This window comes from Dipodomys merriami, unplaced genomic scaffold, assembly GCF_024711535.1.
Source record: "Dipodomys merriami isolate MVZ:Mamm:240054 unplaced genomic scaffold, mDipMer1.0.p SCAF_171, whole genome shotgun sequence".
Lineage (NCBI taxonomy): Eukaryota > Metazoa > Chordata > Mammalia > Rodentia > Heteromyidae > Dipodomys > Dipodomys merriami.
In genome coordinates this window covers 2,334,688-2,358,546 of record NW_027203060.1, presented here as the reverse complement: position 1 = coordinate 2,358,546, position 23,859 = coordinate 2,334,688, and the positions used below count along the sequence as shown (strand labels likewise).

General features: G+C 46.7%; 1 protein-coding gene and 2 long non-coding RNA genes across 7 annotated transcripts in view; 1 reads left to right on the top strand and 2 right to left on the bottom strand.

The window, feature by feature from the left end:
* Positions 1-2,675, bottom strand: part of LOC138829409 (uncharacterized) — a 38,211-nt gene extending 35,536 nt beyond the window's left edge. For 2 of the 5 annotated variants that reach the window (XR_011372587.1, XR_011372588.1), the window contains exons 1-2: positions 2,609-2,675; positions 652-2,291 (exon numbers count right to left, since the gene is read on the bottom strand). This is a non-coding gene — a long non-coding RNA (uncharacterized lncRNA). The remainder of the gene's footprint in view (positions 1-651; positions 2,292-2,608) is intronic. The other 3 variants (XR_011372590.1, XR_011372591.1, XR_011372589.1) reach the window with 3 other exon arrangements.
* An 11,584-nt stretch (positions 2,676-14,259) lies between these two features.
* LOC138829412 (uncharacterized) lies at positions 14,260-19,495 on the bottom strand. The gene is made up of 3 exons (XR_011372592.1): positions 18,758-19,495; positions 15,847-16,117; positions 14,260-14,892 (listed from the first exon to the last, which is right to left on the bottom strand). It is a non-coding gene; the product is annotated as an uncharacterized lncRNA (long non-coding RNA).
* A 229-nt stretch (positions 19,496-19,724) lies between these two features.
* On the top strand, positions 19,725-23,041 carry LOC138829411 (zinc finger X-linked protein ZXDB-like). The gene has a single exon (XM_070025727.1). It carries the CDS (start codon positions 19,763-19,765, stop codon positions 22,445-22,447), a length of 2,685 nt encoding a protein of 894 aa, XP_069881828.1. The 5' UTR covers positions 19,725-19,762; the 3' UTR covers positions 22,448-23,041.
* Positions 23,042-23,859: the final 818 nt, after the last annotated feature.

Genomic DNA, 23,859 nt, shown 5'->3' with positions numbered 1-23,859 from the left:
GATCTAGCAAGCAGAATCTGAGGACTGTCAGGGGTGGTAAAGTATAAGCTTAATGACTGTACAAGGCAGGACAAGATAAAACAAGTATCCGAAGTATTTAAAAATAGTATAGGGGCTGGGAAGGTGGCTCAGTGGTAGAGCGATTGCCTTGCATGCATGAGGTCCTGGGTTCGATTCCTCCGCACCACATAAGCAAAAAAAGAAAAAAGCCTGAAGTGGCGCTGTGGCTGAAGTGTTTCAGAGCTAGCCTTGAACTGAAGAGCTGAGGGACAGCGCCCAGGCCCAGAGTTCAGGCCCTATGACCGGACCCCCCCCAAAAAAAAATTTACTATAAATATGTACGGCTTCTAAATCTGAATTGGGACCTCAGAATGCTATGGAAGTGCTATTACAAACCTGAGATCAAAGGGCTGGTTTAATTCAATGAATAAATAGGCAACAGATCTTTCTCAACAGAAGAATTACAAATGGTCAAGAAAATATGAAGAAATGGTCAACATAATTCGACATACATAAAATACAAATCCAAACTACACTCAGATTCCATCACACCACACACAAAGTGACTACAATACCTGGGCACTAGGATCAAGTGGTAGAGGCTTACACTCAAACCAAATTAATGTCCCTCTCAAATATAAAAACACCAACCTGGTATGAGACCAGGCGCCAGTGGCTCATGCCTGTAATCCTAGCTGCTCAGGAGGCTGAGATCAGCAGACCAACTTCAAAGCCAGCTTAGGCAGAAAAAAAAGTCCATGAGACCTATTTCCAATTAACCACCAAAAGGAGCTGGAAACAAAAACAAACACTATGGATGGGAACGTAAATGAGTGCGGGTGTGACATTAATCAGTATGAAAGTTCTTCAAAAACTTACAATGGAACTTGGAAATATATCTAAAGAAATGTAACTCAGCACATAATGGAAATACACACACTTCCATGGTTACAGTAGCATGAGTCACAATACCAATTTACGGAATCAACCTAGGTGTTCATCAACTGATGACTGAATTTTAAAATGTGGTATATATACAAATTGGAGTGTCATCTAGCCACAAGGAAGAATAAAATTTTGAGTCTTCCAGGAAAAAAAAAAACATATACAAGTGGAAATCATTACATTAAAAGAAAGAACCAAGATAGAGAAACACAGGTATCACATACTCTCTGCAATAGCTGTAGACTGAATAATGACAAAAGTGGAAAACTAGGAGGGGGTGGAACTTGTGTCACTATTTGAAGCTGGGAGGTTCAGGTGAGTGGGGAGGGGGAAAGGAGAGGGTAAAGGAGAGGCAGATCTAATTGAAGTACTGCATAGGCGGGTGGGAAGAAGGCAATGAATCCTTTCGATTATTTTATAAAGGAGAGAAGATGTAAGAGAGAATATAAGCAGTGAAGTTGATCAAAGAACATTAGACACCCGCATGGTAATATTACAGAGAAATCCTTTGGTACAATTAAATTATTGCTAATTAAAGAGAAGCATGGGAAAAGAGCATTTGAGACACACAAAGACATTATGAAGTGCTTTGGGAAGTCTTAGCTAAGAAAATAAGATAGCAAATAAAGAAAATTCGGGGGGAGGATTATGTGCTGCCCTGCGCATCCTAGATAACTGGGTGAGGAGAACCACTATTCAGATTGTTATATGGGGATTCTAAACGGCATGAAATGATACAATTTGTTTAATTCGATGATAGGGTTGAGGCACTGCTCCATCCCTGCATATGACTGGAGGGGGGGGGCAATTTATTGTGGTCTGAAGATAGGAGGATACAGATCTGGCTGACCTCGTGATTTCTGTGGCTCTTCTTCTTGGGGACAACCAGCGCAGAAACTGCTAGAGCATCTCAAGCGGGTCATGGTTGAGGGAACACTCACAAGGTCCCAGGCGCTCCCGGGGGACAGATTACTCACCATCAACGCTGGGAAAGCTGATAATGGGAAGAGTGCTGTGCAGACGTCAGCAGAGAAGCCCAGTATCCTAAAATATTTCACGTCTCATTCCCTCAAGACTGATCGAATGCAAACGGTCGCAGTGCTCACCTTCTACCTACTTGTTAAGAGCATGGAAAAGTTCTGGGAAAAAGTGAAGCACTTGGCCCAGTGCTGGCACTTAAGGCCCAAATGTTAACCATTACCGTGTTGGTGTCCACAAGCCTAACTTCTCTTCCTTCACGTTGAACTGGTTCACCTGCGAAGTCTTCATCCCTTTTCAGCTAGCTCTCGGCCCTGCTCCAGGGCGCCGCACTCCCGCTCAAGGGTAGCAGCCATCCTCCTGGTCACCTTACGACGGGACGAACCGAGACCCGGGAAAGGAGAGAAAGGAGATGACCGCAGAGGCTACAAGTCCCAGTCTTTGGCACCTGGCAAATTGAGCTCAGCCAGGATGGGAGAAGCTGCCTCCGGTGGCAAAGGCACACAGCCATGGCTGGGAGGCACTGGATCGCAAAGAAGCGCACGCGGGGAGCCATCGCGCTCGGAACCCGCACCGCCTGGTCCACCACCCACCGATTCAGGACGATCCGCAGACACAACGATTTTCCCACGCCGCCCCACCCGCAATGCTCCCGCTCCACACGCAAAAAGCCCGCAAGGCCTACCGGGGAAGAAGAAACAGCACACCAAGAACAAGGCTCTCGACAGCCAATCAGGTTACAGCTCCCTCCCACCTAGGAAGAGGAGCCTATGCCACACGCAGCACGTTAGGGTCACACCCACCAGGCTTGGAAGGCCAGGCCTGCTACGTGAATGTCTCCACCCACAGGAAGCGGGACCCTGAGTCTCCACCCAGCACTTAAGAAAGCATACCGCACAACTACCCAGCATGCCCACCGCACATAGCTTCCGTTTACCTCACGGGAAGGCCTGAGTCTCCAAAGAGCACACTGAGGCACAGCCCACCGAATAAACTGAGCCACAGGCCAGCCAACTAGCAGCAATTCCCCTCTTGCTAATGGGAGGCTCTAAGTCTCCCACCCTCGGCGTACAATGCGCCGAAAGACCTGCCCTCTAACTATTTCGTCCCGCCCCTACAAGCTCAAATGGCCAGGCCACCACCTACAACTTCCCTCCCGACAGGTCCCGAGTCGAAATTCCCTGCCCAGCAAGTTGAGTGTCTCACCCACTAAGCTCGCCCAGCCAAAGGTCAGCCAGTGTCCCGCCCTTAGACCTAGCACTCTACCCCCTTCATCTTCTCTCTATTTAAGGAGTTAAACGCTAAGTCTCCACCTACTAGCCCAAGACGCACCCACTCAGCTAGTAATTGTACCAAAGGCCAGCCCACTACGTACCACGTCCCGCCCTTATACGTACAGGCACGGAAGGCCAGCCCACCACGTACAACGTCCCTCCCGCCAAGTGGGTGGGCCTCTCAAGTCTCCACCCACCAACCTGAAAACTTCAAAGGCCAGGCCTTCTGGTGCTTTGGCAATCCCACAGGAAACAGACGCTGCAAATCCCCGCCTTACACGGAGAAAGGCAGAGCCGAACTACAAAACCCAAAAGCCAGCAGACAGAAAACAAGGTCCTTTCCGCCAGGGAGAGGCTGGAACGCCACGCCCAGCAAGTAAAACCTCCCCAACCCCAAATACAAAGCCCTGTAAACCAGCACACTATTATAGAACGCTCCCAACTACTGGGGAATCGAGTTCTCCGCCCAGTACACACAATCTGCAGGTACAAAGTCGCACCCACCAACGTTCAGAGTAAATAGACATAGCTGCGCACTGGTGGCTCATGCCTTGAGGCTGAGAACTGAGGATGTCAGTTCGAAGCCAGTCAGGGCAGGAAAGTCCTTGACACTCGTATCTCCAATTAACCACCAAAAAGCCAGAAGATGCAGAGTGTTACCCTTGAGCAAAAAAGTTGACGGACAGCACTAAGACAATGTGTCAAGCCCCTGTGAACAATGAGGGAGAAGGAGAGGAGCCAGAGGTTGGGGGGGGGGGGGGGGAGAGATGGACTTAATACTTCAATCACAAGTAATAATACCACCAGAACGAATATAATAAAAATACACGATATTGGGAAATTTTATGTCGGATTTAATTTTGTTTGTGTCTGTCATGGGGCTTGAACTCAGGACTCAGGGCCTGGGTGCTGTCTCTGAACTCTTTTGCTCAAGGCTACCCCTCTTCCATTTTTAGCCATAGCTCCAATTCACATGATCAGTTGGAGACAAGAATCTACCAGGACTTCCCTGCCAAGGCTGATTTCCAACCATGATCCTCAGATCTTAGCCTCTTGAGTATCAAGAATTACAGGCATGACATGTGTTTCTAACGCATTTATAAGATTATTTCTTTGTTGCTTTGTATGTCCCTCCCCCACAGTGTAACCCCTGCTTTCACTATATTTGATGTCAGTATAACATGTGGAGGAGATGGGGACAAACAAGTCGTTTAAGGATTCAGGTGGACCTGTTGCAACAATGAGAAGTACAAAATGTCATGTCAAAACCAGCTTTACAATGTCGGCGTGGGGGGGGAGGGGGGTATAATTGGGTGGGGGGAGGGGGGAGGCGGGGAAGGGAGGTGAAGGGTAAACAAAGGAGGAGGCTGCAATGCTTGGTAAGAAATGTATGCATTATCCTGCCCATGTAATTGTAGCCCCTCTGTACAGTATGTTCTCAAATAAAATAAAATAAAATTTAAAAAAAAAAAAAAGAATTACAGGCATGAGCCACCACAACCTGGCTTATTTGTTGTTTATTCAGCAACCAAAAACCGCATTAAAGCAGGAGCTACTTACATATTCCTTACAGAACAGACATTATATAGTGCAAAGCCCACCCTCCCCCCAAAAAGAAAAAACCTGAAGGAAAAAATGAGTAGAACTTATAGCATGTAAATATTAACCATAGAATGTTGCATAGGGTCTGGGAATGTGGCTTAGTGGTACAGTGCTTGCCTAGCATGCATGAAGCCTTGGGTTCGATTCCTCAGTATCACATAAACAGAGCCAGAAGTGGCACTGTGGCTCATGTGATAGAGTGCTACCACTGAGCAAAAGGAGCTCAGAGACAGTGCCCATGCCCGAAGTTCAAGCCCTAGGACTGGCAAAAAAAAAAAAAAAAAAAGAAAAGAAAAGAAAAGAAAAAGAAAAAAAGCAAAATATGTTATCTAGCTCTATGTAAATAAGAGATAAAATAAAAATTATGATGAAAATTATATTCATTAAGAAACTGCATATTTTATGAGTTTAAAAAAATCAATCACGCATAGTGGTGCATGCCTGGAAAGGCAGTAATCTGGAGGCTGGGACAGGAAGCTAGTGAGTTTCAGGCATATCTGGGAAACAGAGTTGAGTACAAAACCAATTTGTACTACACAAGCGTTACTGAATGCTAGCTCAAAAAGAAAACTCCAAACCCAATATATTAAACAATTAGAAACATATGCACACTAGAATGATACCCATGATATATCATGGAATCCGCAACACTGAGGGATGGAGAAAACATTCCACAGTAGCAGTTGAACACATCAAAATGTAACTTGTGTTACAGATGGCTTCAACAAAGAATGAGCCAAAAGGATTGAACAGATATCTAGAAAACACAGGACCCACCAAAAGCAAGAGTACAGTCTCTCCCTTTGAGAGTTCCCACACTGTTAGATTGTGCCTCTATGTTTCTGCTTGTCAGCTTTGTGTCTACTTCTCTCCTTACTTGCTTACTTACTAAAGTCCTGTCAAGTTTTCTTACAAAAAAAAAAGAAGCAAGAATATACCCTCTGTGCAAGGGCATTAGGAATATTTTCCAAATAATAATACACTATACCCTAAACCATAAAACAGTTCAGCATTGAAAAAGGAAATACACAGTACATTACTTTCTGACCAAAATAAAAAGGAATTGCACACTAACAGAAGGGTGTTTACAAATAGGTAAAAAATAAAAATATACTCCTAAATAACCAGAAGTCTAGGCAACAATGAGGAAATGAAAAGAAAACCCATTGAGGTGAATGCAAACTAAAGAACAGTACATACAATCTGATAAAATGCATAGTCAAAGAAAAAAACATGTGTGACTGGAAATTAGATCTTGTCTCATTTTGTATATCAGGAAAGCTCAAAATCATTATGTAGCTCAGACTGGCCTTTGAATCTCATGATCCCCTTGCTTCAGGCTCCCAAGTGCTGTGATTACAGGTATATGCCACGATTCCTAGTTTCAAACGAATACTTTTTAAAGATCACAAAGTTATAAAAAGTTAAAACTACCAACAGAAAAAAAACTAGACAAAGAAAAGCTAAATACAAAGAAATCAGAAAGAAGGAAATGGGAGAGGTAGAGAAGGAAAAGGAAAACAATTGTTGTTACTTTCGGGAGCTGGGGGGGGGCATATGAAAAACATTTCCTTTGTTCTCAATGAAAAGGCAGAAAGAAAGCAAAGGAATGAAATGAACAGTGAAAGAGAAAAAGTCACTAAAGGCAGCAGAACTGGTGGGAACCCTACTATAAGACTACATGGCAAGAATGGATGTATGTAAAATGAAATGAGAAAATGTGTAGAAGGCAAGAAAACCCTTAAAATTGGAATGTGTATTTAAGGATTAAACATATTGAACTTAAGGCTTCCAATAGAAACAGATCAGGTCTAGAAGACAATACTGAAGAATTCTATGCAATAAAAAATTGCATCATCTTCTAGGGTCATAGGTACATAGCTTTTGAGCTTTTCTGCTCATCTGATAGGATTATGCTAGACTTATACTAATTATTGCATTATAAGGGACCCATATTTCTTTGGGTCTGGCTTATTTCACTCAATATGAGTTTTTCCAAGTCTTTCCATTTCCTAACAAATGGGACGGTGTCATTCTTTCTGATGGAAGCATAGAATTCTGTGTGTGTGTGTGTGAGAGAGAGAGAGAGAGAGAGAGAGAGAGAGAGAGAGAGAGAGAGAGAGAGAGAGAGAGAGAGAGAGAGAGAGAGAGAGAGAGAGAGAGAGAGAGAGAGAGAGAGAGAGAGAGAGAGAGAGAAATCAATTCATCTACTGAGGGGCATCTGGGTTGGTTCCATAGCTTAGCTATGGTGAATAAACCTGCGATAAACGTAGTTGTGCTAGTAGCTTTAGAATGGTCTTGTTTGTGATCATTTGGGTAAATGCCCAGAAATGGGATTGCTGGGGCATAGGGGAGATCTATGTGTAATCTTTTGAGCAACCTCCATACTGCTTTCCAGAGTGGTTAAACAAGTTTACACTTCCACCAACAGTGCAGAAGGGTTCCCTTTTGGCCACATCTCCTCCAGCATCTGTTGTTATTAGAGCTTTTCATTATAGCCATTCTAACTGGGGTGAGGTGGATATGGACTCAAGAGGTTTTTCTTTGCTGTTGTTTGGAATGTACTATGTGATTTTCTTTTGTTTCTTTTGTATGTTCTTCCCTCTATGGTATAGCCCCTGTTGACACTGTATTTGATTTTGGTAACCTGCGTCTTGTATATTCATTTATCTAATTTGGGGAGGGGAAGGAGAATAACAAAATGCTGAAATAAGGATACAGGATGACCCATTGCAACAATGAGACTCACAAGACACTATGTTGGAAATGAACTTGACTACTTTGGCGGTGGGTGGTGGGGGGGAGGAATGGGGGAGGTGAGGAAGGGAAGGGATAGTAGGAGAAAGACAATGCTTGATGAGAAATGTACTCATTACCTTACTCATATAACTGTAACCCCTCTGTACACCATCTTTACAATAAAATGATTTTTTTAAGATAGAAAACACTTAGAAAGATAGCAAAACATACTCTAATAAATCTTCAGAAATAAAAAAAGAGGAGAGTAGTCACTTTCCATTTCCATCTGTGAGGTCACCATTACATTTATGTTCATAGAAAATTATAGCGCGTGCATAGAAAGTAGCTGGTAAACCATTTTTTTCTCATTGAGAAAACATACTACCGCTGAAGCTGACATCTGAAAACTAACAACTAAAATAAACACAACAGAAACTATCACGGTCAGTTTACCATAGCATCTGAATGAATAAACAAATGAAAACAAGCAAAAGAATGGCCAGTCACTGTTGTTTGACAATGTGGACCATGCCCTAACCACTTCCCACTAAGAAAGGGCAAGAGGTATTTATTTCTGAGGGATTGAGGACAGAAGTTGATTTTAGCCTCTCCAAACAGGCTATGACTCTTTCCTCGTATAATAGAGGAAAGGAGGCCCAGTCTTTACCAAATGTTATTGATACACTTTTCATTTTAGTAAACAAACTTTGTAATCAATCCAATTTGGGGGCACCTTTTGTCACTACCCCAGGGATATTGATTCTTAGGGCAAGTGGGTAATCAGCCTCAATAAGGCCTTGAGTTTTTGTCATTTTACTGTTCGCCACCAGGGGACGGCATAGGAATGACCATTCTGAGCTGAGTCCCTAAGCTCTTTACACCAAAGCCCATGTTTGAGCAGGCATTTGCTTAGCCATTTGATCTAGAGGTTTCAGGAAGCATATTAAGCAGCAACAGTAACTGTACTTTTTTCCAAATTGTCAAGTCCCTCCTTTGGGGACACTACTGGAAGTTCAAAATAATGGTGTCCCTTAGATCACTGGGACTTGTTATTGCTCTGATCCCCACTGGAAAATAAAAATATACGTGTGTCAAAAATGCTTTGATGAGTACCCACACCTGGTGGAGGTGGGGAATGTGTCTGCTAGAATACGAACATTCAGTTTCTAGGAGCTTGTCTGTTATGGGATTAGGAATCATTCTGCCTCTGAGTTCCAAATGTACTTTCCAAAATCAACAGACTTTTATATCCACTGTAGGCTAACTATCCATGGTCATCTGTCAGTGAGAGCTTGCTTACTAAGGTTTGAAAAGATTTATAAGTCAGCACTGGTCATGTCCAGTGAAGAGCCTGACACTGGTCTAATGGCAAATCTTAGTTTCTGATGAAATCACAGAGCAGGTTTCTGGGTCCTGTTGGCAATGATTGTTTGATTGGGGGGATACTTTAATTATCCACTGAGGACATGGCTAAGGGTACAGTGTTGTATCCCAAAGATGAAGTCAAATGTCACTGACTCATTTTGCAGATTTTGCACTGAACACAACATCTTACACCATCTGCCTCTACCTGTAGATTCAAAGTTAAGAGGACAAAAGAGAGCATGGATTTCATAGAAACTCAGCCTCATAGTCACATGTAATGCCATCAATTAAGCCACCAATGTCTAGAAGAGGAGCTGTAACAAAGAAATCAGCCTGCTTAACTCTGATATTTACTAAGCTGCATTTTTTTTTTTTTGGTCGGTCGTGGTGCTTGAACTCTGGGCCTGGGCACTGTCCCTGCTCTCTTCAGCTCAAGGCGAGCTCTCTACCGCTTGAGCCACAGGGCCACTTCCGGTTTTCTAGTGCTTTATTGGAGATAAGAGTCTCACAGAGTTTCTTGCTCGGGCTGGCTTTGAACCACGACCCTCAGATCTCAGCCTCCTGAGCAGCTAGGATTACAGGTGTGAGCCACCGCGCCTGGCTCTGAGCTGCATTCTTTAGTAAGCAGTGTCTTCTAAGACAGAGAATACATTATAGATGGAAGGTGAGATGGTAAGAGTCAGTATTCTTCACTTATGTAAGATCCTTGTCACAAGACATAATGTTTGGTGCCATCCTTTAGCTATTAGTGGTGATATTTTTTACCTCAGTGAAGAAGAAAAGGTTAAGTGGTTTCCACCAAGAAGTGCCCCCCACATAGTATAAAAGCCTTCGTCTTGTTGGGTAAGTTTTCCTGCTGATTCCAAAGTCTATTCCAATAATGGGAAAGTAGTCGGGGGTAGGCTGAGGATGGAGCAACCACGATACAAGGATTTTGTTTGTTGTGTACTGGGCCAATATGAATAGCTAACTTGGAAACCAGCCTTTTCTTTCACAGAGCTGAGGACTGAAAGCAGGGCCTATACTTGCCGGGCAAGTGCCCTTCCACTGATCTAACTTGCCAATCTGAGGATTCAGCCTTTTAATTCACTATCCCTTCTTCCACCCAAACAGGAAATCTCCTGGGGTAGGGACATCCTTCTACAGCCTGAAAGCTTGCAACTTGCAGTTTCTTTACTGCAGTTAGGAAGATTTGGGTAACTTGGGTATCAAAGCCAGCCAATGTTGTTTATTTGGGAAGCCCTAACCACAGGGAATGTCTGCATGAAGAGGCCATCCAGAACTGTCAGAACACTATGTGTGACAGAATGCCTAGCCACTGACATTGACCAGAGTGTAGAATACAAGGCTATCTCTAAAGGGAAACCTCATGATGGGGGTGGTTCATAACTTGTAATCCTAGTAAGAGTCGTAGTTGTTCCAGTGAGTCGCCAATAATTGAGACCCCCCTTTCTCCCCTAGGTCTCTTGCTCATCACACAGATCATCTGGAGATGGTTTGTTAGGCTTACAAGAGGGCAGCTTCACTAATGATGGTAAGTTTGATTTAATCTAGATAGTGTTTGCCATATCCATAGGCAATAACTGAGTCGATTGTGTTTGTCTTTCATGAGGTTCTATTAAGTCCAGGGCAGCTCTGGCATTTGGATTTATTTCAGCCCTGCCCATCTATGCCCAGTAAAGAGGATTGAGTGGTCAGCAGATCCCACAGAGAAAGTTGGGTAGACTCAGGACTCGGGGAAGACGGCATCCAACCTTCTTCATGCCAATGCCATTTGTCATTTAAGAAGCCCACACTTTTATCCTCAAGTGCTGAAACACATCTATGGCCTGGGCTAGCATTTTTCAAGGACAGTTTGCCCAAGTCATTTGAAGACCTATTATAAGGTAGACAACATGCTAAGCCATAAAAATGCGTATCAGTCATACAAGTGCAAGGGCGATCCAGGGCTGCCCTGTGAGGGATCCTCAGTTCTGCTCTAACTCTACAGCATGCTTGGTAGGGATATTATACACATCCTGTACCATGGCAGCCAACAGGTTAAGTTCATCCCCTGTTAGGTGGAAGTAACTCCCTGCCAGGTATATTCTAGATAACCAGGCAGTCCTGTGCTAGTTTTTAGGTCTTGCTTGGGGAATTACACAGGTGCTAGGGCCCTGACACAGGGCCTAGGCTCTGTCCCTGAGCTCTTTTGCTCAAGGCGAGTGCTCTACCACTTTGAACCACAGCTCCATTTCTGGTTTTCTGGTGGTTACTTGCAGATAAGAGTCTCATGGACTTTCCTGCCTGGGCTGGCACTAAACCCCAATCCTCAGATCTCATCCTCCTGACTAGCTAAGATTACAGGCGGCAGCCACCAGTGCCTGGCTTCCTGTTTGATTCTTATTGTGTCTTTTACCATTCAGTCATCCTTTCAGAAGAATTTTCACATTCTCTAAATGTGACTATTACTAGTGACAATCAGGTTTGAGGCACATTCGTGTCTTGGAGCCTGTGTGATTCACAGCCGAACCATTCCTGTGTCACAAGTGTGGCATTTATGGAACCCTCTGGATAAACTGCTGCTTCTGAGAGAACAAAACCTCCATGAGCACTTAATCCAAAGGCCACTTCTGGCATGAGTGGAGGACCAATCACCATAACAGACTGACACTGTTCCAACAGGAAAATATCCAATCGTTTCCTGTCCACAGTTTTTCTCTTTCCCAGCACTTCATCAACTGTAGGTTGCATTCAAAGTTCTCCTATCTTCTGACACCTTTGCAGAAACAAAGTATTTTATTTTGGGGGTATGACATGGGTAGGACAGTTGTTGGATGGAACCTTGTGAGTGCTTGTGGCCTGGACCTGGAGAATTTGGGAGAAGCTTAGGAAGAAAAGTAGGCCATGTGGATGCTAAAGCAGTAACCTTTCATCTGCAAACTTGTGATACATGATGGAAAGCCAGCTAAAGCCTTTCTTATGAACAAGGTGAACAGGTATCTTGTAAACTTCCACTTGCACCAGGGCTTGCTCCTCAGCTGAGTGTGAGTCCATATGCCACCTCATAAGGAACCCAGAGGCAAAGTCCAATGCCAAGAGAAGCTGTGTGATCACTGCTCAGAGTCCTAGGGATCACCTCTCATGCACCCCTGAGGATGAAGTGAGGGTGAGAGTGAAATGCTCAGATACTAAGGGTAAGTGTACACATGCTCTGGTATCTATGGTACACAGGTCTCAAGGATGAAAAGTATTGGAAAGTAGTATGGATATGTCTGAGAAGTTAATCCAAACCCATAGCATGCAGATGGCTGATACTGTCCTCAGACATGGAAGACTGGACCTTGGACGCAGTAAACATCTCCATAGAACAAATAATTGTGGCAGAGCTTTGCAGTCACTTGCTCTACTGGCAGACTGGTGAATTTTCCCATGGAAGGGTCAGATCATCAATCTGGCTCCAGAAGGATGCTCTTCCTCAGAGCAACTTCCACAGGAAGGGATTGCAGAGAGGAATACCTTTGTGTGTGCTTGTGTGTGTGTGTGTGTGTGTGTGTGTGTGTGTGTGTGAGAGAGAGAGAGAGAGAGAGAGAGAGAGAGAGAGAGACAGACAGACAGACAGACAGACAGACAGACAGACAGACAGACAGACAGAGACAGAGAAGGAGACAGGGAAAGGGGAGGGAGGGAGTGTGTTGGTGTTAAGCCTGAACTAAGGGGGCCTGCATGCTGTCCCTGAGCTTCTTTTATCAAGGCTAGCACTCTACCACTTGAGCCATAGTTCCCCTTTTGCCATTTAGGTGGTTAATTGCAGATATGACTCTCATAGTCTTCCCTGGCCAGACTGGTTGTATATCATGATCTTGAGATCTCAGCTTCCTGTGTAGCTAGTAATACAGGCATGAGCCAGCAGCTCCTAGTGAAATGGCTCTCTGAAAACTCCTCTAAGCCCATCAGAAGATGGCATGTTTTCAAATGAGAGGGAAGGGTCGCATGCACAACGTCTTAGCATAGCCACTCAAGCCCCATATACAATTGCATGCTTGGTATTTATTATTGTGTTGGTTTTCATTTCCACTAAGAAAAATCAGGGTAAGTCAGGAAAGCTCTGTATACATAAAATCTGCGAGGAAAAAGTGAATCTTAATCTAAGACAATCTAGGCTACCTAGAGCATTTAATTATTTTCTATGGTGGGGATGAAAAGTGCTGATTCTGGTTATTTGGGCCAAAGTTGATGACAGGATAGTCATCAGGTTTGCATAAAATGTAACAGAAACATGGAAGTGCTCGTGCCTCCTACTCTCCTTCATAGAGGACCAGGGAGACACAACCGACTTCACCTCCAGGAGCTACCAAATCACATGGCTCTAACTCTGCAGGGTCTAACAGAACAACACAGAATATTGTGGAATTGGACACAGTGGGGAGGGAAGACACCATCTTTTGTATGAGTGTGTGTGTGTGTGTGTGTGTGTGTGTGTGTGTGTGTGTGTGTGTGGTGTATGTGTATGCTGATACCTGGGTCTTGAAATCAGGGTGAGGGCAGTCTTTCATACCTCTTTGCTGAAGGCTGACGCTCTAGGAGTTGAGCCCAACCTCCCTTCAAGCTTTGTAATGGTGAATTGGGGATAAGTGTGTCATGTACATTTCTGCCCAGGATGGCTTGGTTCTGTGATCTCCAGGTCTCAGGTTCCTGAGTATCTAGGATTATAGTACCCAGCAAAACACAATTTTCTTGCTGTTCACATCACCTCTTTCATTCTTTTATATTTTTGTGCAGTTCCTGCAGTGCTCAGGTAGGGGAATATAATATGGGCCATGTGGATAAGTGCTTAGTGTCCTTTCCACCGGAAGGGATGCCACTAAATAGTACAGCCTTCCTCAGAAATTGCAGGTACTAATTGTCTATTTCCAGAAATCCTATTGTGGTCTTAAAAAATTTCGAACAAGTGAGAAAGGCTGGTGGAATTCTTAGTGGTGACAAAAGCCAAAGGACATGCCTAAGTGTCACTCCTCTTGCTGGTGAAAGAATTTCAGGTTTTTCCTGTGTGACTTACCACTGACAGTGTGCCAGTTGAAGAGAGTTGGGCCAGGGAACATGGGGAAGCAGCGTCTAAAGAAAAAACTTTCCCCAGTACATATGACGGTGCTTGTGCTCAAGGAGGTATCAGGAATAGGAAGGCAGGCTAGCCCTCTGGGTAAATAGAAGGCTGTGCGGTCGTTTTTTCACCTGGGAGAATGTGTTCTGGGTACTGGCAGGCACAGAAAAGAAAATGCAAGGTTTAGTAACTATTAACATCTTTTTCTTATAATGCACAGACATCTTATTATTTGAATTCGATTTTATGGGGCAGGAGACCTCTTTATGAAAGAACATTAAAATGTCCCTCATCTCAAAACAAATGAATATACAAATTCCTTAAGAATAGGTATTTTGACCCATTAAAATGGCAGACCTGTATAATTTTTTCTTATGTCAAATGTGTCCCCTTTGGACACTAGCCAAATGGCTCTCGAATATGCACTTTGTAAGTCTAGCAAAGAGTCTGCTCTCTTTTTCCTCACAAGACAGGGTCTGAATGGCCTAGTTGTAAGAGCATCCAAGACTTCTCCATTCCTATCTTGGGCAGAGGCAACTATCAGTTAGAAGAGCATCATTTCAGGTATACATCAGTCATGAGGAGAACATTTTGTTACTCAAGCTTGTGATGGAAGAAGAAATCTTACCAGACAGCAAGGCCCTCCTCTCAATGGCAGCAGGCAAAACTTAGGACGAAAATACAGGTCTCAATTGGGTGCTGGTGGCTCATTCTGTAGTCCTATCTACTGGAGAGGTTGATATCTGGAGGACCACAACGCCTAGCCAGCCCAGATAGCAAAGTTCAGGAGCCTCCACCTTCAAAATCCCCAGCAAAAGCCAACCACCTATTTTTGCTCAGATGGGTCAGAGCCAGCCACAAGCAAGGATGTCCAATAAAAGCTGAAAGCACTGAGTTCAGCCCAAAAACCTGAAACAAAGGAAATAATACAATTTAAAAGCAGGATATACAGGTTTTCTGTTCTACGCTAGTAACAGCTCTTTTTGCCTGGGCCTGACTTTTGTCACAAACCTGGTTTTGCCTTGGGGAATCCTCTGCCCACCAAGAATCCTAAGCAGCCAACTACATCTCCTGAAATGGCCAGGACAATTGCTCTCACCAGTAGTCACGAGACAATCTTCCTGGTAAGAGTGGGGAAATTCATCCCGGGCTGGAAGGTTCCCCTCTGGTGAAACCAACTAAGAAGAGAAGGAACTGTCCTAAAGCTCCCAACTTAAATGATCTGAAGCCAGCTTTTAGTTATTCCCTCCTCCAGGTTCATGCTGCTGTCTGTACTCTTTAATAAAGAGGGAAACATTTAACCGTTTTTCCTACAACATAACTAAAATACCAAGTAGAGGGGCTAGATGCCCACTGACAGAGGTGTATTATGCACACTGACGGAGGAAGTGGCCATCCTATAATTTCTGGTTGTTGGAGCTGTGGATGAGAATATTCTGGGACTGTCTTATTCATGGGCCCACAACTTGTGTCCGCGTGCAAGTATGTAACCCTAACTTGGCCTGGTGATCAGCTCCTTGCTGCCCTCTTTCCTTTTTTTTTTTTTTTTTTTTTTGTATTTTGCACCTTGTTTTTTTTCCCCAGAGCTGAAGACCCTTGCACTTGCCGGGCAAGAGCTCTTCCACTGAGCTAACTCCCCAACCCCTCTTGTTGCCATCTTATCTTCCCAATCACTTGACTCCTACTGCCTTCTCTGGTGACTTTTGCCCCTGGCACCTCCACACCTGCTGCTTGTTTAATGTAGTCCTTAATACTACACGCTTCCAACTCCAAGGGCCTCTTGACCCTTTGAACAGGGCAATGTTAACTCTAGGCTTCCCAACGAAGCCGGAACCATCTACCCCATTCCTAACCTATACCTACCTGATTGTCACCAGCCCCATGTTGTCCACACCACCGTATTCTAGACAGCAATTCCTTGTTTGCTGTGTGACTATAGATCAGATGTTGTTCTTTAGATAGCCTCAGGCACTAGCAGACCTGTGGAAGTTCTCTGTCACCCAGTGGGTTCTTCACCAAAGAAGTGAGGAACGCAGTTTGGCGTAAGAGCTTCTATTCTAACTTTATCCTCTCTTGGCACTGTCCTCAATCTTCAGAAATGTCCTCCCAGAATTTTCTTGCATATCCAGTAAGGCTAGGAAAGGAATAAAATGATAGGAAAGGAAAACAAAGGTTTGGGATTAGTTGCAGATGACAGGAATATATACATAACATGTTGCATGATATTTGCAGGCCTCTGATTTGAATCAAGAAAAGATACTTAGCTACACTTTGGTTCACACCTATCATCCCAGCTAGTCACCAGTCAGAATTGGCATTCACAGTTCCAAGTTCAAAGCCAGACTGGACAAAAAGAAGATGAGATACCCTCTTCATAATAGCTGAGCATGAGGATACCGGCCTGTCATCCTTGCTGCTCAGGAAACTCCATAAGAGGAAGCCTGTCCCAGCTACTTCTGATGCAAGCACAAACCTTGTTCCTGCAGGGCAGAGTCTGGCAGCAGGCTCAAGTGGTAGAGTGCCTGTCTAGGCAAGTGTAGGGCTGAGTTGGAACCTCCTGCACTATCAAAACAAAATAAGATAGAATAAAAGAGTTTCTACCTTTAAGTTGATCACCGATGGCTCAGTCCTATTATTCTAGCTATTGAGGAGGCTGAGATGTGAGAAATGCAGTAGGAAGCCAGCCTTTATAGGAAAGTCTGTGAGACACTTTCTTCCAATTGACCACCAAAAAGCCAGAAGTGGAAGTGTGGCTCAAATGAGAGCAAGGTTTTCACTAAAGTGTCTGGATGTTAAGCTCTAGATGTTAAGGCTAAGGAATGATGGTGCCTGGGCCCTGTGGTTAAATCCTAGCACCAGTACTAAAAAAGACCAAGTTTGGACCTTGGTAGATTAAAGCAATAACGTAAGTCAATTCCCTTGCCATCAATTTCCAGAAATGAAAAAAAAAAAAAAAAGCTTGAGTGAAAACAGAGAAAGGACAGCACTAAGGCCCTGAGTTGAAGCTCAGGCACAAAAGGAACAAACAATAACACTAACAAAACAAAGAGAAAACCAATGATGGTGAGACACAAACATACAAAAATAATAAAAGGTACGCTTGGGCCTGGGAGAGCACGCCCTCATGTGGTCTACCACCTGCATTACAAGTGCAAGGTCCTGTTTCCTGCCCCAGAAACTTTTTCTTTTCTTTCAATGACAGTGCAAAGAATATTTCTTTGCCCCACGATTTCACAGAAAATATTGTTAAAACAGATTTCGATTTCACAGAAAATACTGTTAAAACAGATTTTGTTAAAAGAAAAGCAATATGATGCTATGTGTGACTAAATCATGAGAACATTCATAAATAGGGCACAAAATAAAAATTCATACAACAGAGCAAGGGAAGAATGTGGTCACTATTATGGCTGTTAGATAAAATATGTAATGACCCAATTAAGCTGGAAAGCAATGATGGAAAATGGAACAAGAAATATATTAGAAGACTTAAACTTGACCATGCTTTCTATGGAAGAGAAACTCTACAAGTGTGAAAAGCAAAAACTTAAAGGAAGTTTAGATGCTGGCCATCCCTCGATTTAAAAAGAAATCAATAAATTCAGAGAAATGCTTCCTATAGGTGAATATGTGAGGAAGCAGGATTTGTCTGTGCTGCTGTGGGGACGAAAATTGGCACAACTACTGAAGAAAGCAAGTTGGGCTAGTCTGAGCAACATAGTGACATCCTGACTCTCTGCCCCTGCTTCTTCCTGTCCTTGCTGTTTCTACCTCCCTCGCTTTTTGCTCCCTGTCTCTGTCTGTTTGTCTAACTGTCTCTGTCTTTGTCTCTCTGTCTCTGTCTCTCTATCTCTGTCTCTCTGTCTCTCTCTTTCTCTCTCTCACACACACACCTACACAAAAGTCAAATTGACATCATTTTATGCATTTGAAAATATCTATACCGTATGGACCATGATTTCATTCTCGCATGGATAATCTAAAGAGGTTTTTACATCCATTCCGTGGACAAGGTACAAGATTGTTCCCGATAATGCTCCAAGGCCAGAAACCATCTTAGTTTGCATTATCAAGTTAGTGTACAGTGGGATGGCACAGGAATGCCATTATCCTATAAGTCTATACCTATAGTCATATGCGGCTGGGATACCACTCGATAGTGGCATAGACAAAGAATTTACCCACCGCTACAGTGAGCAACAGGTAATTCTCAAATATAATACAGAGTGAAAGGAGCTAGTCATAAAGGAAGCATTTGGGTATGATAGTGTTTACTAAGTCTATAAAGCTGCACTATTCATGGAGGTGTACAAGCAAGGAGATGCTAGAAAGCAGAGCACTGAAATGATTATCACCAAATCCAGATAATGGCACATCCACAAGAGGGCATGAGGGTTGTGATTGGGAGGAACAGAATGGCTCTATTCTGGAAGGCTGGCAACATTTTATTTCAACTAATAGACCAAGGCCAACAGCTTGGTCCTGGTTTCGTTGGTGTTGGAGGCTCCCCTTTGTACCTCAGACTTGAACCCTGCTTCCTGCCAAGACTGAATCAAGAGAGAGAGAGAGAGAACAGAATAGAAATTTTGCTGAGGTTTGAATTCTTGTGGACGAAGAAAACTTGATTTTTCCGGCCAAGAGGCCTCCAAGTATCTACTATGCTCCAAGTATCAAATGCTAAGGTGGGATGGAGGTGGAGGTGGAGGGAAGACTGGTGGGTTGTTCCAGTGACGAGACTTCCACGACCCAGTCATCCCGTAGAGTTTTCACTCACCAGACCCTTCACCCTATATTTAGGTCACTGGTCAGCTCACTGATGACAAACAGGTTGGAGGGGCATCGTCATTCATTTGCCCACCAGGCATGATCACGGGCTGCATCCACGACAGCAAGACTTAACTGGAGAACAGCTAGCAGGTGGTTGTCAGGCTGCGTTTTACTCCAGGGAGCCAACTGCAGCGATTTAGGCCTTAAAGTAGACTCGTGGAAGTGCAGCTCGTGCCAGTCTAGAGACCTCCCTGAGTGGAGAAGCAACGGAAGGAATTCCTGCTTGCTCTGTGACACTGGGCCTGAACCTCATGTGCTATTGAACAGGAAACTTGTCATGGCGTAAGCGATGATGGTGGACGGCCAAAGTGTGCCTTCAGGCTGAGAAGCTGAGTCTGTAGGAGAACCCAGGCTCGGGTTGGCTGTTCCAGATTCCAAAATGAATGGCTTTCACCCTCCAGGCTTTGCACTTCCAGGCTGACAAGTGCTCACGTGATTGGGCCCCATCCCTTCCTCTGATGTCTAGGCCAGGAGGACGAAATCGTATGCAGGTGGGCATTTTGCTCTGAGAGCTTGCTCAAGACCATTCTGGGTGCAGACATGTCCTCGCAGCCAGGCAGCCAGGCAGCCAGAGCTGAGCCCTGTTCAACAGAGAAGCAGCAGCACCAGGCAACAGGCTGGGGGCACCAGCAAGGCGGGCAGGAAAGTGTTAATTTCCTCTGTAGGCAGTGGGGTAGGGACTTGAGTCATCCCGGGTGCCAGATAGCCTAGGTGCTGCAGCTCCAAGGGCCAAGGAGCTGTCATTTGCCCCCATTGGGTCTGATGCCCTTGGCGACTTCCTAATAGCAACAGGGGTCCTTATTTGTGTCCTGGGGGCTGTGCCCCCGGGCTCTCCATGCAGTTCCAGAGACCCAGTACCCGAATATTTAAATCACTATGGCGTTAAACACGTTTTAATATCTGATAGGGCCAGTTTCTGCGCATTGCACATTTTTTTTTTCCTTTGAGGAACATGTTTGGGCCCGCGGCAGGGGGCGGGGTCGCGCCTCCGCCTCGGCTCTGGTTCCAGCAGAGCCTCAGCGACACAGAGATGGAAATCCCGAGGCTGCTGCTGGCTCGCCGGACGGCGCAGGGCGGCGGCGGCGGCGGCGGCGGCGGCCCCGCGGGCGGCGGCGGCGGGGTCCACCGAGGCCCCGACTCGCCGGCTTGTCAGGCCCCGGCGCGCCGCCTCCTCCTGCTCCGGGGGGCCCAAGATGGCGCGCCCGGGCCGCGGAGCGACGAGGCCCACAGGGCCTCGCGGGGCCCCGGGCCGAGCCCAAGCCCGAGCCCGCTGGCGCCCAGGCCGGATCTTGCGATCGGCGGCGGCGGCGGCGGCGGTGGCGGCGGCGGCGGCGGCGGCGGCGGCGGCGGCGGCGGCGGCGGCGGCGGCGGCGGTGGCGACGACTTCTTCCTGTTGCTGCTCGACCCGGTGGGTGGCGACGTGGAAAGCGCGGGCGCGGAGCAGGCCGGAGGGCCGGTGCGGAGGGAGGAGGCCGAGGCGGGCCTGGGGCCCGAGCGGGGCGAGAGCAGCGCGCAGCCCGCCAGCCGCCCCGCGCTGGTCCCCCGCCGGCTGGCGGCAGTGGCGGCGGCCTCGGCGCCCGTGTCGGTGCCCGTGCCGGCGCCGGTGCCGGTGCCGGTGCCGGTGCCCGTGCCCGTGTCGGTGCCGGTGCCGGGTCCCGTGCCGGGCCTGAGCCCCGCGCCGGGCCCCGCGGCGGCCTTCGCGGGCACCATCACCATCCACAACCAGGACCTGCTGCTGCGCTTCGAGAATGGAGTCCTGACCCTGACCACGCCCCCGCTGCCCGCCTGGGAGCCCGGGGTCGCGCCTTTCCCCCAGCCGCAGCCCGGGGGTCCGGCCGCCCCGCCGCCGGCCGGCTTCCCGCAAGCCGCCGCCGCGCAGCTGGGAGACTGCCCCGAGTTGCCGCCCGACCTCCTGCTGGCGGAGCCGGCCGAGCCCGCGCCCGCGCCGGCGCCTGAGGAGGAGGCCGAGGGGCCGGCGGCGGCCGCCCAGAGCCCCCGCGGACCGCTGGTGCCCGGCCACCCGGGCGTGGTGCTGTACCTGTGCCCCGAGGCGCAGTGCGGGCAGACGTTCGCCAAGAAGCACCAGCTGAAGGTGCACCTGCTGACGCACAGCAGCAGCCAGGGCCAGCGGCCCTTCAAGTGCCCCCTGGGCGGCTGCGGCTGGACCTTCACCACGTCCTACAAGCTCAAGAGGCACCTGCAGTCGCACGACAAGCTGCGGCCCTTCGGCTGCCCCGCCGAGGGCTGTGGCAAGAGCTTCACCACCGTGTACAACCTCAAGGCACACATGAAGGGCCACGAGCAGGAGAACTCTTTCAAATGCGAGGTGTGCGAGGAGAGCTTCCCCACGCAGGCCAAGCTCAGCACCCATCAGCGCAGCCACTTCGAGCCCGAGAGGCCCTACCAGTGTGCCTTCTCGGGCTGCAAGAAGACCTTCATCACCGTCAGCGCCCTGTTCTCCCACAACCGCGCCCATTTCAGGGAACAGGAACTCTTCGCCTGCTCCTTCCCGGGCTGCAGCAAGCAGTATGACAAGGCTTGCCGCCTCAAGATCCACCTGCGCAGCCACACGGGTGAGAGGCCCTTCCTCTGCGACTTCGACGGCTGCGGCTGGAACTTCACCAGCATGTCCAAGCTCCTGCGGCACAAGAGGAAGCACGAGGACGACCGCAGGTTCACCTGCCCCGTGGAGGGCTGCGGCAAGTCCTTTACCAGGGCCGAGCACCTCAAAGGCCACAGCATCACCCACCTGGGCACGAAGCCCTTCGTGTGCCCCGTGGAAGGCTGCTGTGCTAGGTTCTCTGCCCGGAGCAGCCTCTACATCCACTCCAAGAAGCACCTGCAGGACGTGGACACTTGGAAGAGCCGCTGCCCGGTGTCCACCTGTAACAAACTCTTCACCTCCAAGCACAGCATGAAGACCCACATGGCCAAGAGGCACAACCTGGGCCAGGATCTCTTGGCGCAGCTGGAGGCGGCCAATTCCCTCACGCCCAGCAGCGAACTGACCAGCCAGGGCCACAGTGATCTCAGTGGCCCCGAGATAGTGTCTCTCTTCTCCGACGTGCCTGGCACTGGCTCTGCCGCCGTGCTGGACACGGCCTTGGTCAATTCGGGAATCCTGACGATCGATGTGGCTTCTGTGAGCTCCACTTTGGCGGGGAGCCTCCCCGCCAGCAGTCCGGATGCCCTGGGGCCCGCTGTGGATGCCCGCGCCCTGAGGCCCGCCAGCGACCTGCCCCAGAGTCTGGACACCTCGCTCTTCTTCGGAACCACGGCCTCTGGCTTTCAGCAGAGCCCCCTGGACCTGGATGATGTCTCCAGTGGCAGCGTGGGGCCCTTGGGCTCCCTCGGCTGTCTGGCCATGAAAAACGCAAGCGCAGAGCCCCAGGCTCTGACGCCCAGCAGCAAGTTGACCGTGGACACGGAAGCTCTCACTCCTTCCAGCACCCTCTGTGAAAACAGCGTCTCCGAACTCCTGACTCCAGCCAAAGCCGACTGGCATGTCCATCCTGACTCGGACTTCTTCGCACAGGAGGAAGACAGCCAGTTTGGCTTCTCCAACCCAACAGGAAACCATGGCTGTCACAAAGAAACAGATCTTATCACAGCGACGGGCAGCTCCTTTTTGGTATGAACCGACTCTGTTCCTTCCCCGCCACGCCACGGGGCTTGCTTTTATTTCGCTCGAATTTGAGGGGCCTCTGGACTGAATGCTTCCGGCCGTGGGATCATTTCTCACTGCTTTGAGAGACAGCCCCTCCCTCCCTGGACTGCAAGTGTGGAGATTTTCATTCTGATCTTGAGTGGAACTGACAAGTTCTGTGACCCTGAGTGAGTCACTTGACTTCTCTGAGCCTTAATGTCCTTATTTATAAGAGGAGGTGGTTTGATTGGGTTGCTCTATGGTCTTTTGAACTCATTAATTCCTTGGTAATATGCTACTTTCAAAACTTTTCGGACATCTTTCAATGATGATTTTATTTTTGTTTTTACAAACATGCGTTAAGTTAAATTATGTTATAGTGAATACGTTTGTATTTGGCTCCCGCACTCAACAATTATAAATTCATGAACCAGCTCAATATTGTAAATCTTTAAATGTTTTGTGGTCCTTTAAAAGCGTATATTTCATATCGTAGTTAACATTAACCATTATTCCTTATTATGAGTCAATATTCCAGCAGGTTTCAACCTTCCAATTGTCTAATAAATGCAATATGTTTTAATATTTTTGTATTTACGATGTCAATTTGTCTTAAATATGTTTTGTATCTATATATAAACCCCTTCAGATTTTTGTATAATTTTGTTCATTGAAAAAGTAGGTCATTTTTCATTTAGCACTTGCCACAATGTAAATTTTGCTCATGTCATTCTTAAGGTGATGTTTACTTTTTGTGGATCCTGGGGCTTGAACTTAGGGCCCAGGCAATGTCCCTGAGCTTTTTTACTCTAGGCTAGTGCTCTACCACTTAAGCCACATATCTCTACTTTTGGCTTTTTGGTGGTTAATTGGAGATAAGCATCTCATGGACTTTCCTGGGTGGCTGGCTTTGAACCACAGTGCTCGGATCTCAGTCTCCTGAGTAGCTAGGATTACATCCATGCCTCACCTGTTCCTAGCCTTTCTTCATTGTAGTAGTTTAATCAATGACTTGATCAATTAGGTATATGATTTTTGACGTGAATGTTTCATGAATTGTCTGTGTTCTTTTACTAGGTGGCTTATTTCAGGTTTTCTCTGTTTTTCATACTGTCAGCCATTTCTAATCATCACTGATTCTTGATTATTTTTGCTTCTGCTATGATGATTTTTTGGGGGGTAATTACTAACAATTTGGGTGAATGCTGTTTTGGGCACTTATAAAATTTATTAGAAATAGTCAATGCCAAAATATGTACTTAAATTATCATAAAACTATTAAGAAATAAATAGCAAATAAAAAGTGTTGACTATTGTCACTTTGTATTCTTGACCTCTTTTGAGGCAGGGAGCCTGTGTTGTAAATCTTCCATACATGTATTTGACAAGAAACAGACCCAGGA

Bases quoted from the DNA above. Each gene is read 5' to 3' on its own strand.
- LOC138829411 (XM_070025727.1), top strand. From the start codon at position 19,763: ATGTTTGGGCCCGCGGCAGGGGGCGGGGTCGCGCCTCCGCCTCGGCTC.